Source organism: Heloderma suspectum, chromosome 2, assembly GCF_057233095.1.
Source record: "Heloderma suspectum isolate Gila_16-S chromosome 2, 16-S_ref, whole genome shotgun sequence".
NCBI classification, from domain to species: domain Eukaryota; kingdom Metazoa; phylum Chordata; class Lepidosauria; order Squamata; family Helodermatidae; genus Heloderma; species Heloderma suspectum.
In genome coordinates, this window is record NC_139459.1 from 364,397,968 (window position 1) to 364,409,378 (window position 11,411).

The window sequence follows — 11,411 nt, forward strand, 5'->3', positions numbered from 1 at the left end:
CCTGTTCCCAATGGGCCAGCAAGATGCTTCCGGGAAGCCCGAAACCCAGACATAGTGGAAACAGCCCTCGCCTGCTGTTCATCCTCCAGCTACTGGTATTCAGAGGTATACTGCCTCTGACACATGGAGGTTCCACAGCTATTACCACCAAGAGCAGTTTGCAGATCCGTCCCCTGTGAATTTGTCAAATCCCCTTAAAAGGTATAGGCCTGGCTTCCTCCAACTCTGGCAAATTTCCTGTCTGGAATTCAAAGCAGGGACTTCATCTGCACAGGAAGATGCCTCATACTGAGCCAGACCCGCAGTCCCTCTAGCTAGGTATTGTCTATACCACGGATGGGGAACTTCCAGCCCACTGGAGGTCCCCATCTCAGTCACCAGCTTCTCCCCCAGGCCTCACCCGCTATCCCCACAGGAGGGGAAATCTCTTATCTCTGGTCAGCAGCTGATCGGAGAGAAGAGTTTGTCCCTGCTCCCCACCAACACCCCCAAGATGCCTTTAGGATTTTTAAAAGCCTCCATTCACACCAATACAGACTTTTAAAATGCCTAATTGCATAGTGGAGGGGGGCGCATTTTCAGGAGTCTAACCCCCTTATAAAAACATAAAAAGAGCCGTGATGGATCAGACCAAGGGTCCATCTAGCTCAGCATTCCGTTCACACAGTGGCCAGCTAGCTGTCAACCAGGAACCCACAAGCAAGACACGAGCACAACAGCACCCTCCCACCCATGTTCCCCAGCAACTGGTGTACATAGGTCACTGCCTCTGGTACTGGAAGTAGCATAGAGCCATCAGGACCAATAGCCATTGATAGCCTTCTCCTCCAGGAATTTGGGTGGGTGAGAACTGCTGGGGAGAGAAGGGCTAGCCTTCCCCACCCCACTGCTGCGAACTCTCTTGAAAAATCCATTGGTGCCTCTGGAGACACTTAGAAACCCTGACAGCAGCAGGGGCATTTTCGGGAGGGTCACTGCTTGGGAAGGAAAGGCTAACCTTTGCCTCTCCAACACTGTGACCCCCTCTCAAAAAAATTGTCCCTCCCCTGCTGCATTCAGACTTTTTAAAAGCCTAATTGTAGCGGGGAGGGGCATTTTTGGGTGGGAGATTGGGAGTATGAGTGTGTATGTGTGTGTGAACATGAGTGTGTGAATGGCACCTGGGCGATCACATTGGTGGACACATGCCAGCAGTAGGACGGTCCTGCCCACGGCTAAAATGGCAGCCCCAAACATGCATGCCTGGAGCCATTTTGGCCTTCAGACCAAAAAAGGTTGCCCGCCCTGGTCTACACTGACCGGCAGCAGCTCCCCAGGGTTTCAGACTAGAGTCTTTCCCTGCCCTACCAGGAGATGCTGGAGGCTGAACCTGCGACCTTCTGCATGCCAAACAGGAGGTCCAGATGCTTTCCAGGGTTTCAAAGGAGCAGGCAAGAGGGTCAATCCCCCCGCAATGCAGTGGGGTACCACTGACCCTTTCCGCATGGACTTGTCTGCCGAGGAATCCTTACACGTTGCAGTGGATTCTGGGAAACATTGTCAGGCGGAGGTTTACAACCTCTTCCCCTCTCAGGGAAGGCCCAGCCTCATTGGCTTGTCTGTCACCATGGCGACCACCATGGAAACCCTCTTTTAAACAGCCCTCTTTTAAACGAGTCCATTAAAAGCCAGCTAAAGCAGGGGTGGGGAAACGGTGGCCTTCCAGATGTTGTTGGACATGAACTCCCATCAGCCCCAGACAGTATGGACAATGGTCAAGGATGATGGGGGTTGTAACCTAAAAAAATATTTGAGGGGCCATAGGTTCCCCACTGCCGAGCTAAAAGATCTTTATTGTTATTTTCCTCCTCAGTGCTTCAGCCAAGTTATTCATGCTTCTTACATTATTCTGCAGTAGCAAATGGGCCCGGTTTCACAGAGGTGGGAACAGCACTCACGTTTATACAGCAAAGCCTTCAAGCAAACCTACACAGCTGTCAGAGTTGGACACCTCATGCCTGCCCTGTCTGAGTAAAGCCACCCCACTGGCACTCCAAGACATGGCCCCTGCACCCTATAGGTGCACCCTATAGCCCCCTGAGGGAGGGGTCTGTCCACTGTATTCCCCTGAGGGGGGCTGTCCTATGCCAGGGGCAGGGGGACAGGCGTAGAACTGTCTCTTGACCTGCTAACCTCCCCTGGCTTCAGACTACATGGACTGCAAAGCTATGTGCTGGCTAGGGAAGTCTCCCTCCTCTGGTGGCTGAAGACGCTACTGCAAGCTTCAACCTCGCGGACACATTAAATTAATTAAAATGAATTAATCCACTTTGTAAACAAAATAACCCTGAAGTGCAGACCCATAGGTTTCCCTTAGTATAAATGCCAAGTCTCAGCTGTCTAGGTTTCATGGTGCTACGGCGCTGACGGACAGACCTTTTTTTTATTGCTATAGGTTTCTGCACCCCCATGTTTGTGTACAGTTGTTAACTGGAGCAATAAAGCCATTTCTGTACCTGCTGCTCTTTTCGCTGGGCCTCTCGCTGCCTCATCAGGAAATCTTCCGACAAGGCCACCGCCTGGGCGCAGGTCTCCGGCCCGTGCTCCCGGACCCAGTTCTGAATTTCCTGGGGCAGGATGGTCAGGAACTGCTCCAGAATCAGCAGCTCCAAGATCTGCTCCTTGGTGTGCCGCTCCGGCCTCAGCCACTGGTGGCAGAGCTCCTGGAGCTGCCGGCAAATCTCCCGGGGCCCCTCGGCCTCCTGGTAGCGGTGGTGCCGGAAGCGCTGGCGCCGGACCTCCGAGCTGACGGTGTTTTCGTTCGGAGCTTCTTCCTTCACATTCCTGTAGTTCCTTCGCTCTCGGTGGTCCGGGCCACTATAGATGGGCTGCGTGTCTCCAGTGAGGCACGGCAGGGCCTGAGTCATCCAGCCTCCTCCAGACGGCCACGGGCCAGCACTGGCTGCGGCCTCGTAGGGGGCCTGGAAAGAATTCGTGTCCCACTGCAGGGGTTTGTGCAGCGGTGGGTTTCTCCAGCCCGACTGGGGATACTGCACCGCCTTCGGGAATTCCTGCCTTGGGGGCGCCCACTGCTGCTGCTGCTGCTGCATCCCCTCGTCCGGCTCCTGCTTCACTTGCTGAGGAGATTCCCCGGCCAAAAACTCCCGCATGGACCCGACCTGAAGGAAACGTGGGACTCCTCCTCCCCCCGCGAGCTCATGGGGGGGCGGCTCTTGCGCCTCCATTTTCAGGGCCGGCTGTATCCCTGGGTCTGGAGCACCCTGGAACTGGAGGTGAAGGGCGGCCGTTTCCCCTCTCCCCGTCGCCATGTCGTTTGCCCCGAGAGAGGTCTCCGTCTTGGGTTAGGGATCGGCAGTGCAAGGCCCTTGGGCCAGATCTGGCCCTGCGAGGGCTGCCCCGTCCCAATGGCAAATGAGGAGTGTGCAGGAAAAGGGTTTTCTGGCTGGCTGCTTCAGGGGGCGGGAGGGCGGGGGCGCAGCCTTGGCCCACCCACCCCCGCTGATTTATCAAAGCGGCTCTCCGGGAGAAGGAGTTGCTGATCAGAAGTCCTCTCGCCTTCGGCCTCCTGGCTCTCTTACAGCAGCAGGGGGGAAAGGATCCAAGGTTGTGAAACTGGAGTGTCAGTATAACAAATCCGATGTGGCATAATCCAGATGGGAGTCCTCGAGGTCAGAAGAAGGAGACGTTTTCTGGTTCTTTTACACCTGGGGAATGCAAAACAATGGAGAGAACACACATTTATTTAATAGTATTTATTTACTAGGAAATGGACCCAGCTTTGTGTGGGTTGGAATTGCCCTTCATTCAGGGGTGTCGAACCTCTTTCAGCCTGAGAGCTGGATTCAATTTCAGAGAAGCTCTCAGGGGGCCACATTCCAGCAGTGGGCGAAGGCACAAGGGGCTCTGGCAAAGGCAGAAGAATGGGGCCAAAATTCCAAAAATACCAGCCTATTTTCACGTAACGCTCTTAATGCCAGTAACCAAGCCTTCAGAGAGGCATTTCAGCCTTTTAGAATGGGGGGAAAATGCACAAAAGCTGGAAAAAACCACCAAACCTTCACCAGCTGGGTGGGATGGCTACTAGTCTTGATGGCTGTGTGCTACCTCCAGTACCAGAGGTAGTAAGCCTAGGTACACCAGTTGCTGGGGAACATCGGTGGGAGGGTGCTGTTGCACTCATGTCCTGCTTGTGGGTTTCCCATGGGCAGCTGGTTGGCCACAGTGTGAACAGAATGCTGGACTAGATGGAGCCTTGGTCTGATCCAGCAGGGCTCTTCTCATGTTCTTATGAAGGGGAAGGGGGTGTTGCTGTCTGGAGAACCCCAGAGGGCCATGTTGAGACCTCAGGCGGGCCAGATTTTGGTGCATGGTGAACCATGGTGCATGGTTCAACACCCCTGCCTTACAGCGAAGCCTTCAAGCCAACATACGCACCTATCGTATGGACAGGTTGGACATGTTGTGCCTTTCCCCTAGGCATGGCTGCTGCCATGATGCATCCCTATAGCCCTCTGCGGGGGCAGGGGGAACTGCCCCACAGCAGAGAGGAGGGGGCAAACACATAATTTTGTCCCTTTGCTTAATTAATCTCCCCTGCCTTCAAAGTGCATCAGCTGCAAAGCTATGCGCTGGTTAGGGAAGTCTGCCACCTAGGGACTGTAGATGTTCCTGCTGGCTTCAATCACACAGACACATTTAAGTTAATTAAAATAAATTACTCCATTTTGAAAACTGAATAATCTTGAGATGCGCACCTGTAGGGTCTCCTTAGTATGCATGCCACGCTTCAGATGTCTAGGGTCCATGGTCTTGGCACTATGGTATTGAGAGACAGACAGACACACTTTTTATTATTATAGATTTGTATTTAATTTTGCCATTTCTAGGTCGCCTTTTGAAACAAAACGAACATAAAACTATATTTTTCACAGAAAAATAAAGACCTATAAACACACAATATCAATGAAATGCCAGGAGTCAAAACAGAAACATTTCAAAAGTCCAACCAAGCAATCCATAAAACTAAACCATTTGAAGTACAATTTAAGAACAACAGCAAAACAGCCTCTTATAATCAAAAACCAGCCCAAGTTCTTAACTAAAAAACATCTCAGCTAAAAGCAATTTGACACAAATAGTCTTCAAAACCCATTTAAAAGCCAGCACTGATGGGGCCAAATGGGAGAGTTCCACAAATGCGGGGCCACCACTGAGAAGACCCCATCTCTAGTGCCCACCAATCTAACTGACCATAGAGGCGGGACATCAAGCAGGGCCTCTGAGGTTGACCTTTAAGTCTGGGCAGGTTCACGTGGGTGAAGGAGGTCCTTCGAATAACCTAGCCCCAAACTGTTTAGGGCTGCATACCACATCCATAAAATGTTGTTAAAATGCATACAAGGCAGTATACTAGAAGTCTAATGAAGGAAACCAGTACTGCAGGGCCTTCCAGATATTGTTGGTGAGGATGCAGTCCAACAAACTCAGGAGGGCCACATGTTGCCCACCCCTGCAGTACTGCCTTCTCCACAATGAATTTTCAGGGGAAGCCTGATTTGGAGCCTAGAGCAGCAACTCAGCCAGAGACATGAAGGGCAGCCTCATCTGAGATCAGGCCATTCTGCTGCATCAGGACTGATGGAATCACCCAGTCATGCCCAACACAGTGATTTGGCAGAATTAAGAAAAAGTTCTACAACTCCCAGCATTCAGGCCTACAACTCCCAGCATTCAGGCCTACAACTCCCAGCATTCCCTAGCCAGCCTACAACCCCCAGCATTCCCTCGCCTACAGCATGAGTTGTAGGCTGACTGGGGAATGCTGGGAGTTGTAGGACTCTCCCCTCTCTAAACATGCATAGGATTGCGCCCCCAGAAAAGCATTGCTGAGTCTGACCAAAGATTCATCTCCTCCAGCATCCTGTTTCCCACAGTGGCCAACCAGATGCTTCTGGAAAGGCCACAAGCAGAACTTGAATACAACAACCCTCTCCTTGTGCTGGATCCCAACAACGCCGGTTTGCAGTGTTACACTGCCTCGCAACCTGGAGGCTCGACCAAGCCAGCCAAGTCAGAACAGTGAGAACCACACAGAGTTGCAACAGGCAGCTTCCTCTTTCATCAGGTTCTGTGGATACCCAGGAGCCTTTAATTCGGCTGCAGTCCTATACATGCTTACCTGAGAGTAAGTTCCATTGCAGTCAATGGTGCTTACTCCTGCGTGGACTTGCACGGGATTGGTCTGTTACCGTACTGATCTCCTGCCTTTCCAGTTCACAAACGAGGCATCCAAGGAGGAGGCCCTCGACGTCAGTTGAACAACAGAGAAAGAGGAGATCCACACAGACAGAACAAACCACAGCACGCAGCAAATGAGCCGCAACATACACAGGAACACAGAAAGCTTCCATATATCAGGTACGACCATTTGTCCATCTACCCTGCTATCGTCTATTCCAGCCTTCCCCAACCTGACCCCTCCAGATGTGTTGCACAACAACTCTCACTCTCTCCCAGCCAGCATGGGTGGGGGATGTTGGGAGTTGTAATCCAACACATCTGGAGGGGGTCAGGTTGGGGAAGGCTGGTCTATTCTGACAGTGCTCTTTCACATCACTTGCTACTACCTGGCCCTTTCTAACTGGAAATGTTGGGGATCGAACCCGGGACCGTCTCCACGCAAAGCAGGTGTTCTACCACTGAGCTATGGCTCCTCGCATCATAAGTAATCATCAAACCATACAAGAACTGTGCTGATGTTAAGCACACTGCAGGAGAAACGCGTTAGCCTGGCATCCAAACACCATTGCAGAGGAGGCCCATCGGATCTCACGTTTGGGTTACTGTCATGCACTCTGTGCGGGGCTACCCTTGGAGACTGGTTCGGAAGTTGCGGCTAGTGCAGAATGCAGCGGCCAGGCTGTCGAGCAGGACACGCGGCCATGCACACTTGCGCAGAAAGAATGGCACAGAGCGGTCTATTCGCTACCAAGCCATGCTCAAGTTTTCACTGCTGCTGTATAAAGCGCTAAACAACTCGGGGCCAGGCGACCCGAAAGACCACCTGAAAGACCACCTTCCCATGTACAGATCCGTTAGATCACTGAGATCTTCAGAGGAGGCAGTGGTGGCCATGACCTGTAGACTGCCAACTAGTGGCTCAACTTTTAGCAGGCTGTTTTGTTATTTTGGATGTTATTTCTTGGGTAAGTTGCTTTGGGGTGGGAAAGCAGCCTACCAAGTCACAGTCATAGACAATTTATCTGTATACTGCATTTTCCACAATACACTGTGCTCAAAGCGCATCACAAAACAAATAGCCATACTTATAATACATTACAATACAACATTAAAGGTGCAACCTTGTGTATGTTTAGACAGAACAAACTCCTACGCACACAAAAACCCTACAGAAAAAAGCCAGCTGGGGAATACTGGAGTTGTAGGACTTTTTTCTGTCTAAACATGCATAAGAACATAAGAGGAGCCAATTTGGATCAGACCAAGGGTCCATCTACTCCAGCCTTCTGTTCACACAGTGGCCAACCAGCTGCCCCAATGGGAAGCCCACAAGCAGGACATGAGTGCAACAGCACCCTCCCACCCATGTTCCCCAGCCGCTGGTGTACCTAGGCACACTGCCTCTGATACTGAAGGCAGCCTATAGCCATCAGGACTAGTAGCCACTGACAGCTTTATCCTCCATGAATTTGTGTAACCTCCTTTTAAAGCCATCACTACATCCTGTGGAAGTGAATTCCATAGTTTAACTACGTGCTGTGTCAAGAAGTCCTTCCTTTGCTCTGTCCTCAATTAACTCAATAAATAACATCGATGAAATAAACATCTGACCAAGGCTACTCCCTTTCCTCGGGGGCACAGGGGGATGCATCAACCACAGCTGCGCATACACACCCCTCGCCACAGCCCCTCCCTGGCCACCTAGGAACAAAGACGGATCCAGCCGCAGTCCCAAGCTGCAAACTTCACTCTGCCAAGGGAGCACAACCTTGTCCAAAACAGGCAATCCTGTTTAAAAAGCGCGCCAGGGATTCTCTCGCTGCACAGCCTGCGCGAACAACTGCGCTGATGCTCCATTCCACATCTACGCTCACCGCTCCGCATCTGGCAGCTGAACCCATCAACTGGCTGCTCATGAGACAATGCGAGAGGGACACGGACGCTGCTCTGCCTGACCTGCCATCGCTGCATCACACACGCAAGTCCTGACTTGCCACTGCAGGGGCTGAGCGATGGTCATGCTCAGATGCGCTCACCCGTCAGCCTGTAAACAAGAGCCAGGCCTTGCCCAAGGAGGAGCAGGCGCTTTGGATGTAGGAGGTGAAGGCACGGGACTACCCACAATCCCTCCAAGACAGCCACCGGGTGTTGACAGGATGATGCCAGTCTCCATCCACTCATTCTGTAGTGTGGGAACGTTGAGTGGGGAGGGGAATGGGGCCTCCCTTTCTGTGTATGATGTGTCACAGGTTGGAGAATGAGGCCTCCTCATCTGCATTACAGTGTGTTGCAGTGGGGAGGGGATTTGGACCTCTGTGGCTCCCTTATGATGACACACTGGAGGGATTTGGGTCTTCCAACCCATATTGCAAGTCACGGAGGGGGACCTGGTCCACCATGTCTGCACCATGATGTGCTACGGGGAGGAGCTGGACCTCCACATCCATGTTATGCTGTGCTGTGGGGTGGGGATTTGGGCCTCCCCACCCATGTGTCTCAGTGGGGGAGATTTGAGTCTCCAGGCGCATATTATGTTGTGCCGCAAGGTGGGGATTTGGGTCTCCACGCCCTGTCATGATATGTCGTGGGGTGGGGATTTGCACCTCCCTGCATGTGTTACAATGTGTCATGGTGTGGGGAAAGGATGCATTTGGGCCTCCACACCTGCATTATGATGAGTAATTGGATAATGGAAACATGTAAAGGGAAACACCGCCTCATTGGATTGGACCAAAGGATCATCTCTTTCTGCTTCCAACACTATCCTACCAGTTGCCTCTGAAAGCATCCAAGCTGAGCCTAAAGGTGGCATCTTACCCTGTTGTTTGCAGCAACTTCCTTACAAGGAAAGGTTACAGCACTTGGGCTTTTTTATTTTCACAAAAGTTTATAAAACTCTGCATGGTGTGAAGCAAATGGACAGAGAAATGCTTTCCCCCTCTCTCTTAATACTGAAACTCATTGGGTCATCCGACGAAACTGATCTATTCTCTCAGTATGCTGTTTCCAAAAGTGGTCAGCCAAATACTTCCCTCTTCTTTGCCTCAGTAGAAATCGGTATTCAGAACTGCCATTTAGCTATCATGGCTAACAGCTGCTGATAGACCTCTTCTTCTCTCTGAATATGTTTAATCTGCTCCCAAAGCCGTCTAAAGCAGCTCTCCCTGAACTGGTGCCCTCCAGAGGGTTGGAACTACAACTCCCACCACCCTCAGCCAGCATGCTGTATCTAAAGCCGTGTTCGGGTGTTAGTCTCCATGCAATTCCAGTTGTGTGGTGAGACATGTAGGCTGTCCATCCGAACTGGAACCCTGTCTCTCTCCACACAATCTGAATCATGTGGGCACTAATGTCTGAATGGGGCTCAAGCTAGCGGCTAGCGGGACTTCTTGCAGTAGCAACTTCCATAAATGAATTACACACTATGTGAAGAAGTCCCTTCTTTTGCCTGTTCTGCCTTTCCTGTATGGTCCCCCTCTTATCCTCACAACAACCCTGTGAGGTAGGGTAGGCTCAGAGAGGGAGAATGGCCCCAAATCACCCAACAAGCTTTGGAGGTCAGTAGAGGTTGGAATCCAGGTCTCCCAGCTTTAAAACCAATATCCTAAGTACTACAGTACACTGGCTCCTAATGCAAACATTTCAGGGGGGGAGCGGGGAGATGGACACCTATTCTACATGACTATGGGTTCTGCCATGGTAGCAAACACTCCCAATGCCTCTTGGTTGGGATCTGGTAGTGAACTCAGGGAGAGGGCCAGCTCTAGGTTTGAAGGGGCCCTGGGCAAAGTGTCCTCCACTGGACCCCCCTCCTCTGCAAGGGGGCCCTGAGGGCTAGCCAGGCGACAGTGGCATCACTCCAAGCAGCAACAGCAGTGCTACCATTTTATTTTCCTACAGAGCTCCAAAGCGATGCTGGGTTGGGAGCATTATGGGCAATTACAAAAGTGGCTAAAACCAGCCACCTGGTGCTGCACAGAGTGTTGGACCAGAAAAAAAGAAGAATTAAGGAGGGTCAGAGCAGGCCCTAGCAGTGCCCTCCCCTTAAGGGCATTGGGACCCTGGCAGATGCCCAAGGATGCCAGGCACTGGTGCCAGACCTGGCCAGAGAAGCGCTGTACATTTTAATTGTGTGTGTGTGTTCTCTTCATATGGACAACCCAGGAAACACACTTTTCCCACACTCTGGGTCATAAATCAGGACAGATGCAAAAGTGATGTGGAGATGGAGGGGCGAGAAGAGACAGGAAAAAGGTGCACTCAGATATTGTGTGGAACGAGAAGAGAGGGTTGTGGTAGGAAGCAGCGGGGCTGAGAGGGTCATGGCAACCCAGGGTGGAGAACTGGATTGAACACTGTTGGGACAGACCAGGGCGGGGGAGAGGAAGTAACAGCAAAGAGAGGTCTGACAGGGGTGCATGGACTGACAGAAAGCGTAGGAGCAAGCACCAATATTTATTACCACACAAACAAATCAATAAAAATACGGAGGTGCAGGCTTTCAGCAAAACCTAGCAAAGAGCTGTCAAGGAATGACAAACGCTTCTGCTTATTTGCCTCCTCTTCTCGGAGCTTCAGGCCAGGAGGACATTTCGCGAAGCTGATGTTGGAGGAGGAGGCTGGCGGGGGAGAGAGGACCTGGAGAGGCCCTGGACAGCTCCCTTTCAAGCCACAGCACGGCTGCCTGCAGCCAGCCATCCCTCCGGGGAAGGGCCGCGCACTGTATCCCGGTGTCCGTCCTTTGTTCCCAACACGCTGTCATTCCCCGCCACTCAACGCAACCCTCCTCTTTGCGCGTCTCCCCCTGGCTGGGCTGCGATCGTGGCTCCTGCCGGGCTCAGCGCCGCGGGCACCCCTTCCCCTGAGCTGGGAGGGTCCTTCGGTGGGGAGGGGGCGATGCCTTGCGCCTTCGGGGCGACACGCGCGCCCCTCCCCTGCCCCCTTCCCTCCCCCGCCCAGAGATCTCTCGACTCACCTCTTGCCAGCTGCAGGCGCTGGAAACGCGCAGCCCGCCCCAGACGCCCAAGTTCAGGCAACCCCAAATGGCTCTGGCGGCGGCGGCTGCCGCTGCTCCTCTTGCTGCTGCGGCTGGGGCTGCTTCCTCCAAGCCCAGAGGGAAGGACAGGAAAAGGAAACACCCCGCACCGCGCACACTTCCGGGCTTGTCTAGG

The 11,411-nt window shown here is 52.4% G+C and overlaps 1 protein-coding gene across 3 annotated transcripts in view; it reads right to left on the reverse strand.

The window, feature by feature from the left end:
- The window catches only part of LOC146355742 (uncharacterized), a 39,171-nt gene extending 27,763 nt beyond the window's left edge, over nucleotides 1-11,408 (reverse strand). For 2 of the 3 annotated variants that reach the window (XR_014787192.1, XM_084830783.1), the window contains exons 1-3: nucleotides 11,216-11,349; nucleotides 4,755-4,815; nucleotides 2,496-3,704 (exon numbers count right to left, since the gene is read on the reverse strand). Coding sequence is in view for 2 of the 3 variants with exons in the window: in XM_084830783.1 (XP_084686909.1) it covers nucleotides 2,496-3,308 (813 nt within the window). In the remaining variant the exon portion in view is untranslated. Of the gene's footprint in view, nucleotides 1-2,495; nucleotides 3,705-4,754; nucleotides 4,816-11,215 lie in introns of all 3 variants that reach the window. The other variant, XM_084830784.1, reaches the window with a different exon arrangement.
- Between the last annotated feature and the right edge of the window lie 3 nt (nucleotides 11,409-11,411).